The sequence below is a fragment of the Cydia fagiglandana genome, chromosome 5 (assembly GCF_963556715.1).
Source record: "Cydia fagiglandana chromosome 5, ilCydFagi1.1, whole genome shotgun sequence".
Lineage (NCBI taxonomy): Eukaryota > Metazoa > Arthropoda > Insecta > Lepidoptera > Tortricidae > Cydia > Cydia fagiglandana.
Window position 1 is genome coordinate 1,346,495 of NC_085936.1, and position 16,035 is coordinate 1,362,529.

The 16,035-nt window shown below is 38.5% G+C and overlaps 1 protein-coding gene across 1 annotated transcript; it reads right to left on the reverse strand.

The window, feature by feature from the left end:
- Positions 1-2,209: 2,209 nt before the first annotated feature.
- LOC134664293 (uncharacterized) lies at positions 2,210-14,485 on the reverse strand. Its single transcript, XM_063520856.1, has 7 exons — positions 13,968-14,485; positions 10,480-10,777; positions 9,744-9,840; positions 8,569-8,676; positions 8,019-8,126; positions 7,374-7,433; positions 2,210-6,448 (listed from the first exon to the last, which is right to left on the reverse strand). Exons 1-7 carry the CDS (start codon positions 14,476-14,478, stop codon positions 6,407-6,409), a joined length of 1,224 nt encoding a protein of 407 aa, XP_063376926.1. The 5' UTR covers positions 14,479-14,485; the 3' UTR covers positions 2,210-6,406.
- Positions 14,486-16,035: the final 1,550 nt, after the last annotated feature.

Consider the following 16,035-nt stretch of genomic DNA (forward strand, 5'->3'; position numbering starts at 1 on the left):
AACGTTAAAGTTACAATGTTGGCCCTTAGTGGGACAAGCTGTGTTGGGCCTTCAACCTGGTGCACGACTACCTACCGACCTACCTGACTTGCCGTTGGGTAATTGTTAAATTTGCAAACAGAAGCACAACGAAAAAATTGCCCTTTTTATTTTTTTTTGCAGTTGGCCCTACAGCAAGCCATACGGCCAAATGTAACAATTAACCAACCATCAAACAAATGTGTATAGGCCCAACCACGGCCCAACCAAAACCACCACCGTTGAATAATTGTATGATTTATTTAAATAGGCCCAACGAAAAATTTACTCTAATGGCCCTCTGTTGGGAATCTTCGGGAGGGCCTTTGTCGAGGGCCCTCCAGCAAATCGTACGGCCAAATGTAACAATTAACCAACCATCAAACAAATGTGTATAGGCCCAACCACGGCCCAACCAAAACCACCACCGTTGAATAATTGTATGATTTATTTAAATAGGCCCAACGAAAAAATTACTCTTATGGCCCTCTGTTGGGAATCTTCGGGAGGGCCTTTGTCGAGGGCCCTCCAGCAAATCGTACGGCCAAATATAACGGTTGCCCAACTAATACGTAAACAAAGGCCCAACAAAATCCCTACAATAAAATGCTATTAGGGTAAGTTAACCCACTGTGAGCCAAATTAAATAGGTAAGGTAAAAGGGCTCCTGCGGTTTTCTGTGGGCCCCTGATTCGGCAGGTCAAGGCTTGAAAGCTTGTGAGTAAGTTATAATGGTTTTTTGGTAGTTATTTAATGTATAAAATGATAGAGTTTTAGTTAAAACTTATTTTATATGACTTTTTTGTGAACCTATTATTTGGCTCCCATTTCGTGCGTGATAAAATTCAGCTCAGCTCCGAAGTTCGTGAACTGGTGTCCCCTGTTTCTGAATAAAGTTTTCTAGCGTAATTGGTGATAATTTGTTGATAATAATCTTAAATATTTAACGGGCTCACGAGACGAGTAAGGAAGATCAAGTCAAAAATAATATTAATAAAAATTAAATTGAGACCAAGCTGGATCATAGCTTTTATACTCATCAACTTTAATGATTGGGCAAACCTTACACTGTGACTTTATGAATGGCTTCATTATGAAACGCTTTACTGAATTACAATGAATCTGAACAATTGCGTCTCGCCGCGGTCATAGGACATAAGTCATTTACGACTTTTTTTTCAGTATATACTCTACCTAATTTTATTTATTTTTTATGTTGCATAGTAAGTAGAATGTTTTTTATTGCGGAAGTGTACTGGTTCAAAGGCTCGGGTTACTTTTTTTTAACTGCCGCACTTCATTTAGTCCATCATATAGGTACCTATAAAGTACGTAAATTAATAATTAACTATCTTAATGTTGTAAGCATACACAAAAATAAATTCAATTAAAAACAAAATTGTGCTAGTAGTTAATATGCATAACACTCTGCTGCCCATCCATGAAGACCTAAGTGGCCTCAAAAACACCCGACTTAAGTCCCGAAACCCTCCAGCTAAATCCTTTCACACACATAGCCCGACATGGAAAGATAGCCAAGCGTGGTTGAAGGAATGGGAAGCCCGGCAAGCCAAATTAAACACCCACCCTAACAACACCCTCTATGAATTTAGCACAGATGAGCGGCCCAAAGGGTTTAATGAAAGCCGACAAATATGGTGCAAACTGAACCGCCTGAGGACTGGGTTCGGCAATTGTTCGTACCTTTGGCACAAGTGGGGATAGAGCGAGTCGGCGGCGTGCGAGTGTGGAAATGCGGAACAGACTATACACCACATGGTGTTCGAGTGCCCAATCACCAAATACAACGGACCCGCTGAAGATTTCAAAAACCTAACGAAGAATGCGAGTTTATATCTGCATAATTGTAAATTTTGAATACTTCCTGTAATATTTGTATATATTTTAACCAGTGTAACCACCATACGATAAATAAATAAAATATGCGAATATACTTACCTTAAAAATGTAAACTCGGATCTCATTCAAACTCGTTTTATGAGAATTCTAGTGAAAAAAACGTATACTGAATTTCGCTCATACGACATAAAATACATTATTTCTTCTCTAATTCCGTTTTAAATTATCTTCTTTGTTATTTTAATACACACCCAACCAAACTGCATCTAGAAAATCCTTGATTCGTTAGTAACACGAAACAGGAGACACACGAAAAATAAAAGGACCGCTATTTCGTGAATCTATTTATTGCAATTTTAAAGTATTTCTACGCATCAATCTTTTTTCTTATCTGATAAATTACTAAAGGAACCCACAGAAACACAAAAACAACAGCTGTTTGCGGCTATGGGCCTAAAATACTACAGCCATAGTTTCGCTAAAATACAACTGTGATTCCAGCATCCACCATGCATCCACCTCCTAGTACGCGTGGCACACACACATTGACAGTTATCTCTATGCCCTCATCCACCAGTTTGCCGTCAGATGGATCGTCAGTGAAGTAAATTTGTCCAAGAAAAATGAAAAATATGCCGGCATGCGTAGTTAAATCCTGCAAGAATTGTACCGATAGAAAGAAAAAAGGACCGAAATAACTTTTCATAGGTAATTTTATCAATTATCACGGTATAAGTACTTAGTACGTAAAACCACCACATTTCACTGTTTACAAAGGCGGAACAGGGTGTGACTAGTTGAATGGGGATAGGGTAATTTCCCGAATGTAGGGTAATTGATGCCCTTATTCTTATTAAATCATTATGTGTATACATATACGAGATCGTTTAGGTAAATGGCTAAATTATTGATTGTGCATTTCAAACTAGGTCGGTATGGTAATTTCCCGATAATAAGGAGATTAAAGACGTTTACGTGAATAATGTTTGATAGTTAACGTTTCGTTTGTTTGTAATATGTGTATTTATTTTTTGTTTAAAACCAGATATGTTTCAAGTTAAATCTATAAAAAAAAATGACGACCTGATTTCAATCCAATGCTATAGTTGGTCAAACCAATTGTCAGTCAGTAAGAACCAGGAAAACTATACCTTTAGTAGGTATACTTAAGAAATATGACGCTCTCTGGCAATTTTTTTGCAATTTCCTCTCCCACACTCTTTTTCACTTTTATACAATATCAAGAAAATACACAGCAGAAGAGCTATTTTCTTTTTTTTTTCAATTGCACGTACTATTTTCAAGAGTAGCTAAACCGACACTAGTGATATGAGAAGCAAAGCAGTACCCGTGTGTAAGCTACATCTTGCTTCGCAGTCCTGCAACTCCTGCAAGCCGAACAGGAATGTAGGAGGTGTGTGAGCTATATCCTACGTCCTACTCCGCACTCCTGTGAGCCGGACTGCAATATAAGAGTGTGAATGGGGGGCTTTAAGTGGCATTCCCTCTGTCAAATATTAACTCTATGGCGTAAGTATTACCATTACTTCAATGGCGCAGCGACCCAAAATGAGTTTTGGCCTCCGACACGAGTACACGCCAGTTGTCTCGATCCTGTGCCATCTCCCGCCAGTTATCGGGATGGAGATCGCGCAAGTCCGGTTCAACCGTATCGCCCCAGCCCAGCGATAACCTGGGACGTCCGATCGGCCTCCGTCCTACCGAGCGTCCCAGGTATGCCTTTTTAGCGCCGCGATCCTCCTCCATTCTCAAAACGTGGTCAAGCCAGCGAAGGCGGTAAGCCTTTTTCTCGTCTTTAATATTGGGTGCAGCCACAAAATTTTCAATCTCGAGCGTAAGTATTTGAACAACCAATTTAGCTAGGACCCTAAATGGTGCAACAATCACGGAACCTGATGGGACATAGAAATATAGATATTAGACGTTAAGTCGTCTTTCAGAATTTGAGCATAATTACCCACAGTGGAGCAAAGTATGACGATAGTACGATATTGACAATGGGACGCTTGGTACTCACAGTGTTAAGTGCTTAATTGACTGTTAACTGTATAATTTCTAACGGCTCGATTCGGAAAATGAATTAGATTTCTACTATACTTCAACAAGTTACGATATGGATAATTTAGTTAAAGATATTTGTAAGATAGATATGTCAAATTTGACGTTTCTGCGATTCTGGAGGTCCTCTTGGACGATTTAGACAAGTGAGATATGACTTAGATATCCAAGTCACATCTAGTCGATATCTAATGTAGATCTAGTTGATCTCTAAATCGTGTCTAGGTCTTGTGATTATCTCGAAATCCGAATAGGCCTGTAAGATTTCAGTAAGAAGGGTTATAATGATATAATAATCATAATAACAAATAATTGCTATCAGGTGTGGCGGGCCCCACGATCAACGCACCTAATCGTTTAATGATGATGACCGTCATCGGTGACGTTCATTATCAAGGGGACTAATTGGCGGTGGTAAAGTAAACGTTACTTAATAGGGGTAGAAACGGTAAACTGTCTATAATTGCAATCAAGATTGCGATAATTGGCTACCTATTGTATAGAAATCCTCCTCCTTCCTTCCGACCGATTCCGATTCGACGATGGCGACAACTTCGACTCCTAATTAGCTCGGCGCACGTGCGAGAAATAGGGGAGTGCGGGGACATACTTATTTCAGAAATACATACATAAGTGGGTAGGTACCTAGGTTTTTTCCAAGAAACAGACCATTGTTAAAACTTTGCCACTGAATGAAACTCAAACTGCGTTCGAGCGCCAAAAACTAATACCTCGATTGAAATTAGTGCCTTTCATTCCTCGGTTAACAATTTATGTATTAAATTTTATTATTTTATTTTATTTATTTAAGGATCACCAACGGATAATACATCTACACAATCACATAGGAACAAGGACATTTAACAATAACAGATGCTTATAGCCACTTATAGGTGACCACAGCTCACACGTGTACATATCAAAGAGAGTAACATACATATAAACAACTAAAATTGACTTAAAGTTACTTAAATTTACATCAAGTAGAGAAATATAAACAAGAAAACATGTAAGCATGCAAATATAGAATTAAAATAGTAATAATAATAAAGTACAATGGGATGAAATGTAGAGGTAATTCCTCTAATGTGACTTAAAGTGACATTCCATTTCCAACTGCAGCTGCAATACTGTTCATTTTACTATGGAAACGCGTCGCTGTCACTGTCAATTTCCATAGTAAAATGAACAGTATTGCAGCTGCAGTTGGAAATGGAATGTCACTCTTATTTAGATGCGAGACAATTGAGTTTCTGTTTGTGTTCGTGTTTACATACAATATTGAATTGTAAGTATAGCAGGTGAGTATTATCCTAAATTAAATTTAATCCTTTTGAAAATAATGGGTTTAAAAAAAATGGTTTTGATTCGTATCTACTCATTTTAGGAGCATTCCACGAAATTGTCTACCGTTGTCCCGTACAAACGCGAAGTTTCTGAAGATTTAAAGGTATAAGAGTTTCCTTTTCTATGACAAATGGTCAAAAATATGCACAGAAAAATAATCGCCTGCTTTAAATGCCGAGAAAAAAGTCGCAATACAGGAAATAAAATGCGTTTGTACGGGACAGCCCGTGGAATGCTCCTTTATTAGTTTCGCTTCTCATAATGCTACTTTACAGCTAGTAAATACCTAAACGTAAAATGGTGTAGATTGTTGCAAGGGTGAATACGACTATGCAAATTTCTGGCTCCAAAAGCTGAACATCACCTGCAGTTAAACAAATTCTAAATAGACGGAGAAACAAAATCTCTATAGTTAGAAATTGTCAATGAATAAATTCAAGTCAATTGTGAAACGACAGCTGTTACAAAAAGCTTATATATTATACTGTTAAAGAATTCTTAGAAGATAAGGATACATATTATGTTAAAGTAGAATATTGTATATATAGTTATAAGATGACATGTAAAAGAGCTAGCTTAAGCCTATTTTTTTTTTTTTTATTATGAATGGGCTTACTCATGGCCACAGACTAGCCGAATACTACTATACTACTACACTATTTACTACTATACTATTACTACTATACTATATACTATACTATACTATTTACAGAATAAACGTTTTGATTTTGATTTTGAGTGTGTCATACTATCATTATTAATTAATTCAGGCGCCTGGCAGCTGTTCAGAGGTGGGACTAGAGGGATTTTGTTGCTCTATAAATTGCAAACCTATTTCCGTATAAAATATTGAATTCCCGTATCGTATTTCCGTAAATGTTGATGGATCGGTGGCCACTTTCGGATGAACGAAGCGCCTGGCGTCCGTTGGCTCGTTAGGCGGATGACATTAGGAAAATCGCGGGGCACTTTTGGATGCGACTAGCCCAGGACCGGGATAAGTGGTGTACACGAAGAGAGGCCTATGCTCAGCAGTGGGCGACTGAAGGCTAGAATGATGATGATTTCCGTAGCTAGCTCTTAGACCATAAGTAGATGATTTCTAGTATATTACTGAAAACAGAGAGTAGGATGACTTAACAATCTGAAACAAAATAAAAAAAACTATTAGGTACCTATGTAAATAATTAATGTAAAGTGGGGTAAGACTAACATAGCTTATTTGGCTCGGAGCAAGACAAACAGTACCTATGAGGATTCCATACAAGTGATAGTCATACCCCACCTTACCTTAATGAGAACTGTCATCATCATCATCTCAGCCGTAAAACGTCCACTTCTTTACGGCTACCATCAGTTTGGCATTGACATAAACGCTATCGTGAACGTAATTTACTTTCTATATATCTCTTTCGCACTAATATGTCAGTACGAGCGAGATGCATAGAAAGTAAATTACGTTCACGATAGCGTTTATGTGAATGCCAAACTGATGGTAGCCGTATTGGACATATGCTAACGAGAACGTAAGGGTGCAGTATTCAACTAAAGAAAAAACTGTTTTTATTAAATTGCTTCTTAAAAACAGTGAGTAAAATGCGATTATGCTCACTGAGTGAGACAAAATGACATTCAAGTGACCTTTATAAACAAATGTCTTTCCAACATGCGGGGTCTAATACAAGTTCGAAATACTTGGATTCTATTATCTCTGTCCCTTTCAGACTGTAAGCAAAAAGAAACAGACAAAAAAAGTTCAAACGACATTCAACGGTAATTGACAGTAGATATATTGACGGTTTATAATAGAGCCCCGATTCTCAATAATGATTCGATTGTAGGTATTAAGTGACGAAGAAGGATTACATTTTTTAAGTTGTCTAATAGGTATGTTCTCACTGCTCCGGTGAAAAATGTTCTACACGAGATCAAAGTTATTTTCATCTCGTGCGCTTACTAAATATTATAATAGAATCTTTCGCTTGCACGGGACTCAAAATAAGCAATCGAAGAAATATCAAACTTTGATCTCTTGTTGTACAAATAACTGTTTCTTTTTTGATATTTACCGCAACGTAAGATTCATATGATAGTTCAATTAATCCGAGCCCTTTTATCACTACTCGATCCTGAAAAAAAACATTATTAGATTACCATAAAGCCCCCTCCACACTCGCGTTCGCGGCTTTGCGCCGCGATTCGCACACGAGTGCGGAGGAGGCATAAGGTGTAGGTAAATCTAATTAGGCTAAAAATACAACTGATCTTAGTGGATATAACCAACGGAGACGCCATGTCTATAATTTTCGGTACAAAATAGTCTGCCGTTTTTTTGCGGGGGAGGGGCACATCAAATGTATACGTAACGTCAACATAGCCATGTCAGATAAACGTCAGTCCATACATGTGTTTGACATGTGGTTGACCATTGGCCGCCTTTCGACAGAGGGGAACGCCTGTTAATGACCATTCCGTTTGGTTATATTCTCTAAGCAACTGATAATCAAATAGCAAAATCGAACATAATTATAAACATTTTGTGTTCTTAATTGGTAAAGCATCTGCAGACCCGAGCAGTGGTTTTAATGTCAATTGTAAATTAAAAAGTTGAATGAATAAAAATTTGTTAAGTTCAACTAGAGGATAATTAAAAATTGTTAGTGTATCCTACTTTACCTATATGAAAATATTAATCAATGTTTATAAGTAGGTACCTGTGCTTGCGTCATGGCGATGGTGACCAGCTTGCGCACACGCACCGAGGACTGCCTCGAGCAGTTGTGCCAGCCCGAGTGGAATATGGCTGCTGGCAGACGAGACGCCTGGTAATAATGTTAAATAAGATCTTTGTAAGTCACTTAGGCCCACTTGCACTATCCCTCTAACCCGGGGTTAAGCGGTTAAACCGTTAACTGTACTGGTAACCACGGCAACTCCATGTTTAACCGATTAACCCCGGGTTAGTGGAATGGTGCAAGTGGGCCTTAAGAGGATATATATATCAGCTGAGCCCCTTCTCAGAGTTCAGAATTTGTGTACCAGTCAAGGGCTCCACAGACCTTACAATAAATCGCACGCGATTCGATCCATTGCCGACTAATTAGGAGGTGCAACAAATTCAATCGATATAAATCTCAAGTTCTCAGTTCGAGGCGAACTACAAGTTATTTTCCTTCGTTTTTTCACGGAAATGTTCGTAGTCTTGGTATTACATCTGTAGTTCTGTCTATTCTAATCCCTTCTAGGTATCTTGTCGATGTTCACCTCGATGGTGATGTCTCCAGCGTTCCATAAGAACAGTCCAGTGCCGATCAGGATTAACAACGCCATGAAGACGATCTGCATCATGGCGACCAGCGTCCGCTCCGTGGACTAGAACACACAAGTAAATAAGTTTTTGGCAAAAATTTAATTTTTGGTACAAGCTTTTATCGTCGACTGTACTTTTTTTTCCACAGGCAACTAATACTCATCGAGACAATTCTAAGAACCCCAGACATAATTAGATTTCGTTGTTTTATCACACAATTCCTATGGCCACCTCCGGTCTCCATCATCAGATCAGCTCGATGACACCATAATGTTGCATTGTCACCCGACTTACATATGTATGCAAAATTCCAGTTTAATCAGAAACCGGGAAGTGGATCAAATTTAACTTGCAAGATTTGATTACACACAGATAGACAGACAGACAGACAACGGTCAGGTGAAAGTAAATAAAAGCTTGTAATAGTACGAGTACGTCGGGCAAACACAAAACAGTTCACGTCTTTCCCAAAAGTTAAAAGATAAGATTGCTGCGCCCTTATAAAATATTAATGATAAACTGCCAGCCTCATCCACTGAAGTCTGATTTTTCCATAGCAACGCCAGGTGTTTCTCATTATCTGATATGATTGATATCCTTTTTGTATTGTTAAGTGAAATGTTTGTCCAGTATTCCAAAGAAAGTGTTCGCGACACATCCGACTCCGTTGGCATGGCACGGCCGCGCAGCGGCGAGCCGGGCGTGTGTGCATTATGCTGTTGTAATATGTACTTACTCTAATTCTGCGAATCCGTGCCTTAATTGTATGAGAATAACGTCGCATTTTAATGGCGCAAGTCCTCACAAGCTGGACAAGTGGCTAAGAAAGATTGATTGAACTGTCACTCGAAAAGTCGAGAGTTCGACAGTTCACTTTACTGTGTTAGGGTGGTATTCCCCCTGTCCAATGTGTATTTCGTCTCACATTTTGCTTAATGAGAGAGTGAGATGCAATGCCATTGGACCATGATATTGGAGAGATGGAATACCACCCTTAAGAAAAGCCCACAGATTACCAGTTCGTCGGACGATATCAGCCTGTCAGTTGTTCGGAGCTGTCAAATTTTGCGTTTAACTGACAGGCTGATATCGTCCGGCGAAATGGTAATCTGTGAGCCCCTTTACCAACCATCATCTGAATCATGAGCAGGCCGAGTGAGCAGACGTTGATGATGACCTGTCCGCTGAACGCCATGCCTGCCGTTAGCTGTATCTGCCGCGTGCACCTACAAGACATTTCCATTAATTATATCTGGCCCCAATTTCACCACGGTGACAGGTGCGACAATTGTAAAATATCACTGTTACTGACGTCACAGGCATCCATGGGCTACGGTTACCGCTTACCATCGGGCGGGCCATATTCCCGTTTGCCACCATCATTGAATTATTAAAAAAAACCTTATTATATCGGAAAAAAACAGATATTTCTCCTGCGAAGTTTCTGACAATTGTCAAAGATTTAGAAGAATTGTAGGTAATTCTTGACAGGTAATGAGTTATAATATGTCGGAATTTCGTGACAATTGTAGTGTTTCTTGTGACAATTGTCATAAACTTAGCAAGAGAAATATCTATTTTTTTCGGATATCATAAAGTTTTTTTAAATAATACAATGATGGTGGCAAACAGGAATACGGCCCGCCCGATGGTAAGCGGTAACCGTAGCCCATGGATGCCTGTGACGTCAGCAACAGTGATTTTACAATTCGTCGCACCTGTCACGTTGGTGAAACAGGGGCCTGGAGGGCGGCTCAACTTAACACATTTAAGGTGACGATGCGGAGATGAGAGGAGATTCGTCACTCTCATCGTCATACATACATGAATGTGTGGATTTGTGGAAGTAGACATTCTTTACTCACCATAGCGTGATAGCATGCATTTTAACCCCAACTTTAAAAGCATTTTCAAATTTCCTCTCCTTTTCCTCCTGACTGCCACTGCCTTCAAAGATATCGTTCAGGTTTACAAAATATTTGCATAGATGCTTGAACTGGTGCGCGATACTAATGGTGATGGTGAGAATTAACATGTAGATGGCGATGATCCGGGCCAATAAAAACAACCAGGCAATGTAGTGGACTACGCGACCGGCTCCGGCAATAATTCTTCGGTCTTCAACGTCGGGCCATACAGGGATCATGTTGGTGAAAGTCGCGTCTGAAAACGTTAATGGTCAAAGGATCCATTTGCGTAGAAGTATATAAGTATAACTCGAATAACAATTGTTTAGTGTTCCGTACAAACTTTAGATTACTTTTTGGCAACCGGGTTTTTTAACCTAATTTAACCCCGCTGAATCCGATTTTGCCCGTTTCTTGATAGAATTCTTGACCGGAAGTGAGCTATTTGATATTAAAGGTCCCTTTTTTTAGTTTTTCGTAAATAACTCGTAAACGGTGGCCAATAACACAAAATGTTGTTAAACGTTAATAATCTACACAAAATTGGTCCCTGCGAAAAGTATACTGACTGTTTTTTGTGGAAAATTTTATGTAAGTAGATTATTACGTTTAACAACGGTTTTTGATATTGGCCACCGTTTACGAGTTATTTACGAAAAACTAAAAAAGGGACCTTAGAAGTGATTATAATTAACTTTCCCGCGTTAACATCTCTTTAAATATTGTTCCTAGCGAAAAATTGTACGGAATCTTTATTGTAGGCCATTTTATGCAGATTACTTGTGTAAGAACATTTTTTTTGCTATGCGCTTCGCGGGGCTCCTATTTCTGGGCGGTGTGCCCTTCGGGCATTGACATATATATTACTTCGTAAGGACGCGGTTAACGAGCACTGAAAAGGGGGCCGGTACATGGGTGTGATAATCGCATTTATCACACCACGGCGCTCAGTCGTGTGGCGAGTTGCGCAGTAGAAAGTTGTCACGCAGCATAACATAAAAATGCCTCATTGCGTTGTAAAAGGGTGCAAAAACCATTACCGGAAGTGTAAGAAAAAAGATGGGCTCTCATATCATCGGTAAGTAATTTCCAATTACGTTTATTTATTGCTTAAACCCAATTTTAAACGATAATTTTATTTCATTCTCACGCGGTACTGATGTTCGCTCGTACGTCATAGCCCTAATACATTAACCTTGTAAGGACGTCATTCCTCTTTGGAAGTTATTATGAAGTAGAAATGCATAATGCGTAATTTGTATAGGTAAATTTACTTAAATATGATTAGTTGATTACCTACCGGATATAATTACTGAAATTAAAGTACCTATTGTCTGTTTTACAGAGTTTGTTCCCGTTTTGTTTTACATAATTATTAAAAACATTCAAAATAACAAGATCAAGTATTTGTTATTGTTTTATTCGTTGACTTAGGGACCTATACGCACTTTAATTTCGGTATTTATATTAATTCTTGTCAGGTATAAGTTTTTAATTAAATGTAGGTAAAACTCAAAAATGTTTAATAGGTAAGCGCTAGAAACAAAGCGCGCATTTTCAAACACCGATTAATTCACATCGCTGTATTTATTACTTTTAATTGCCTACTTATATTTTTGCATCATGTTTGTATCGCTGTATAGATTCCTTCTTTTTTACTCTACCTGTTTTGCAAGCAAGAAACTGATAGAAAAAGTTGTTCGCCGCATTTTACGCGCGAAAGCGCGGGATGTACTTATCGGACTGTAGCTAGTAGCTCGGCCAACTTGTTGACCTTGACAGAGCCGGCTTACACAGGGCGGCACACCGCACGGCGCGAATGTTTAAAATATTGCATTGCCGCCTGAGACGATAATGACATCACAAAATAACGTAGAATAACGGAAACTTAGAGGGAGAAGTTCGCCTTTGTACTGCCTATCCTGCGCCATAAATTTGTGTTTTGTACAATAAAGAGTTTATACATACATACAATCTAAGATACATTTTTATGATTTTTAATATTATTCTGATTGACATTTGTATTTGAACTGATTACATACTTTACATTTAGTTAAATTTCATCCAATATTATGTAACAAATCTTGACATGTAATTAATCCTTTTGATCCAACACGAAATCAAATTTGGAGCCGTATTATTCGACGTCAACGTAATGACCCTTATTTTAAACCCGGACCACGGACTCATGCTATTCCATATTTTTCTACATTATTAGCAAATTATACACCAAAACCTTCCATTATCAAGAATTATTGGTAGGTGAAACAGTATGAAAATCCGTTCAGTAGCTTTTAAGTTTATCGCGAGGAGTTCGACGCTCCTGTGATATAAACCGCGAATGAACTTAACAAGCCTTGTACGCCCATACAAAGTTATCGCGTCGAGCGTCGAGCGTCGAGCTTACGTAGTTGTACGCAGTGTGTAACAGATGGCGCTTTTTTGCTGACATGAAGATCGCAACAGGCAATTCGTATGCATGCGCTCATCCATAGTTTATATCTATGCCTTCGGGCATCTAAAGCTACCTAACCTAACCTACCCACCTATTGATATTTTGTGACGTGACGTCCGTAAAAACATTACACTTTGGGGAAAAAAGCGTAGGTAGCTTCAGATGCTCGAAGGGCAAACCGCCCTTAAATAGTTAAGTTGCGAAGGAAATGTTATTCAACAGAAACAGTGCGGTGGGAGTGGGGGGACCATGGTGAAAATAAATTACCCGTAGACCATTACAAACGGCGCTGTTAATGTCATAAGGTAGGTATTTTACATAATGCCGGACCGTTTTTACAATTTGCCTTCGGCATTTTACAAACGGCGTCGTCATTTTACAAACGTGAAGCCGTTTGTAAATTGACGACGCCGTTCGTAAACGGCGGATTCTTACAAAAAGCCTGCGTCATAGGTATATATATATTTATTTATATATTTCGGGGATCTCGGAAACGGCTCTAACGATTTCTATGAAATTTGGTATTTTGGGGTTTACGAGGCCGAAAAATCGATCTAGGTAATATGCAAGAGTTTTTTGAGAGTTCAATAATGTTAAACAAATTACAAGATCTCATATTATATATATAAAATTGAAAAACCATAACGGGATAAAAAACGAGGGAAGAAGCGAGATGGCGCCTTACAAATTTCTAAAAAAGTTTTTGACACGTTTCTCGAATACGACGCACGTATGATAAGAAAAAACTGTTCAAATCAATTATCTAAATATGGGAATAGACTAGAGCATAAAAACTATCGCTTCCGATGCGTATTTAATTTAGAATAAGGAATCGTTTTGTAAGTTTCATTATGTTTATTTCTTTCTTTTCAATAAAGCTTTTCTATATTTCTTCGACTGTAATATATTTATTTTTTAATGCCTCAAAGTCTTGTTTAGGTATCATTTCCTATTTCAAGTTGAATCCTAAATCCTAAGCAGAAGTACTCACTTGTTGTAAGCGCCTGAATCCCACTCCCAAGCCCATATGAAATCATCGCAGAGCTGCATATAAAAACAAGCGCCGATATATACCGGTACGTTGTTCTAAGCATCATTTTCTCGATGGTTCCATCGTTACAAACCTCCTTTAACCTCACAGCAAGTGTCATCACCAACTTTCTGATCTCTCGCTTATAATATAAAATGTTGACATAAACCAAATACGTAAGGCCATTAACACACGTCAATAACATTCGATCGTTGCTCTGCTTTTCATTTAAATTCGGCTGCGTCCAAAAAGCACCGCAATGGGACATAATAAACAAAGCTACTATGACTTCGAGGACTGGAGCTATTGCGTTGTAGATGTTTATCAATTTTGCAGGAAAATCCATGTCCTCAAACCAAAAGTTGGTACCGGAGCTCAAAAATGCGATCTTGCAGATGGTATGGAATAGGCTATACGTGCGATTATCCTTTATGGTCGTCATGTTGCGTGATGCCTTTTTGATACGTGGCATCCTAGCGGCTATGAAAGTCTTAGTGACAATAAATGGTTTTGCAAATCATGGAGTATAAAAGAAGGTAATTAAGTGCCGATCGTATTTAATAATTCAAATCAATGAAGCAAAGACTTATTTAATAGGTGGAAAAACTTACACCTTGCCTCACCTTGGTAATTGAGTTGCATATTCATTTTTACCCGACTACGGCAACGCAAAAGGGGGGTTATGATTTTGACCGGTATGTATGTGGTGGGTATGTATGTATGTTAATTTGTTCATAAAGTCACGAAACAAAAAATAAAAATAAGTAATGATGGCGTATCACGTGACTGCAAACGCTAAGCGGAGCGCGTGACGCATAGACTAGGAATCACTAGACTGAGTTTGGAGACTTTGGAGCAATTATTTCATGAAACCGATGCTGCCAAAAATACTGGAGTAGGAAATACTGGAGGACCCGTGCAGTGATTAGTCCGTTCAAAGACACGTATGGGCATCAGATAGAAATATCTGCCGATCGCTAGTGATGTGACGCATTGAATAATTACATCGTCAATAACGTAATAATATGCAAGCATGTTTTAAATGCTATGTTGATTCGTTTTTACGAATTGTGAATATTTTTATACAGGGTGACTATTTTATTTATTTTAAACTTTATTGCACATCAAAAAAAGGTGTAAGGGCCACCCAACATCTAGCGTCCCTCGAGCGTCGGCGTCTGGTCAGCGCTATGGAAAATGACGTCGCTGCGCAGTTGCGTCGACGTTGCGTCGAGTAGCGGCCATAGAGTTGTAGACGCCGACGCTCGAGGGACGCTACATGTGGGGTAGCCCTAAGTGGTACGTTCTCCACCATAGAGCATAGAAATAGAAATGTCAAGGTGCTTCAACTTGGTAATACAACATACTTTGTTGTGGGTATATTCATGACTAATGATTTTAATTGAAAAAAACATTTGAAAAATAAGTTACGGCAAATGAATTATGAATCTAATACGATCATTTATATTCTTCTGCTTTCATAAGTAATAGTCACTGATTTTTAAAAAACGTTTTTCAATTAAAATACATGTCAAGATCACTTACCGTAAAATGGGGTGAGTAGGATCAAAACTGAAATTCAAACCTCGATAACATTTTATTTTTACAAATGAAAAAAAATAATGGTTCAAAAACTGCCACGGTTCTATGACATTTGGTCGAGCCATTTCCCACCGTTTAGCCAGGCCGTCCAACATTTTTGTGATCAAAGACGGTAGACCAAAAGTCGGAATTTTCTGGGGGTCACGAGACCACTCTCTATACGACCGTACCATAGTCAAATACCCCACGAACCTCTTTCTGGGAGAACAATTATGTGAATCAGTCAGTCGGGTCGGATTGCGGCTTTATATAATAATCAAAATCATAATCAAGTAACAAGTAACACTATCAAATAATTAATATCAAATAATTTTTAAATCCCCGTTACCCGTTTCCTTCCATTCACCAAAACATCCATACATCCATTATTATGGCTTTATTTATCCATACAGTTACATATTTGAAATACATATTTATGTGTATAGTA

What these genes read in the sequence shown, in the direction of transcription:
- LOC134664293 (XM_063520856.1), bottom strand. Translation starts at nt 14,478, where the DNA reads ATGCCACGTATCAAAAAGGCATCACGCAACATGACGACCATAAAGGAT. An exon ending in TGCTCATGATTCAGATGATG is followed by an intron (nt 8,677 to 9,743) that starts GTTGGTAAAGGG and finishes TGTGTGTTCTAG; the next exon opens with TCCACGGAGCGGACGCTGGT. An exon ending in CATATGAATCTTACGTTGCG is followed by an intron (nt 6,449 to 7,373) that starts GTAAATATCAAA and finishes ATTTTGTTTCAG; the next exon opens with ATTGTTAAGTCATCCTACTC.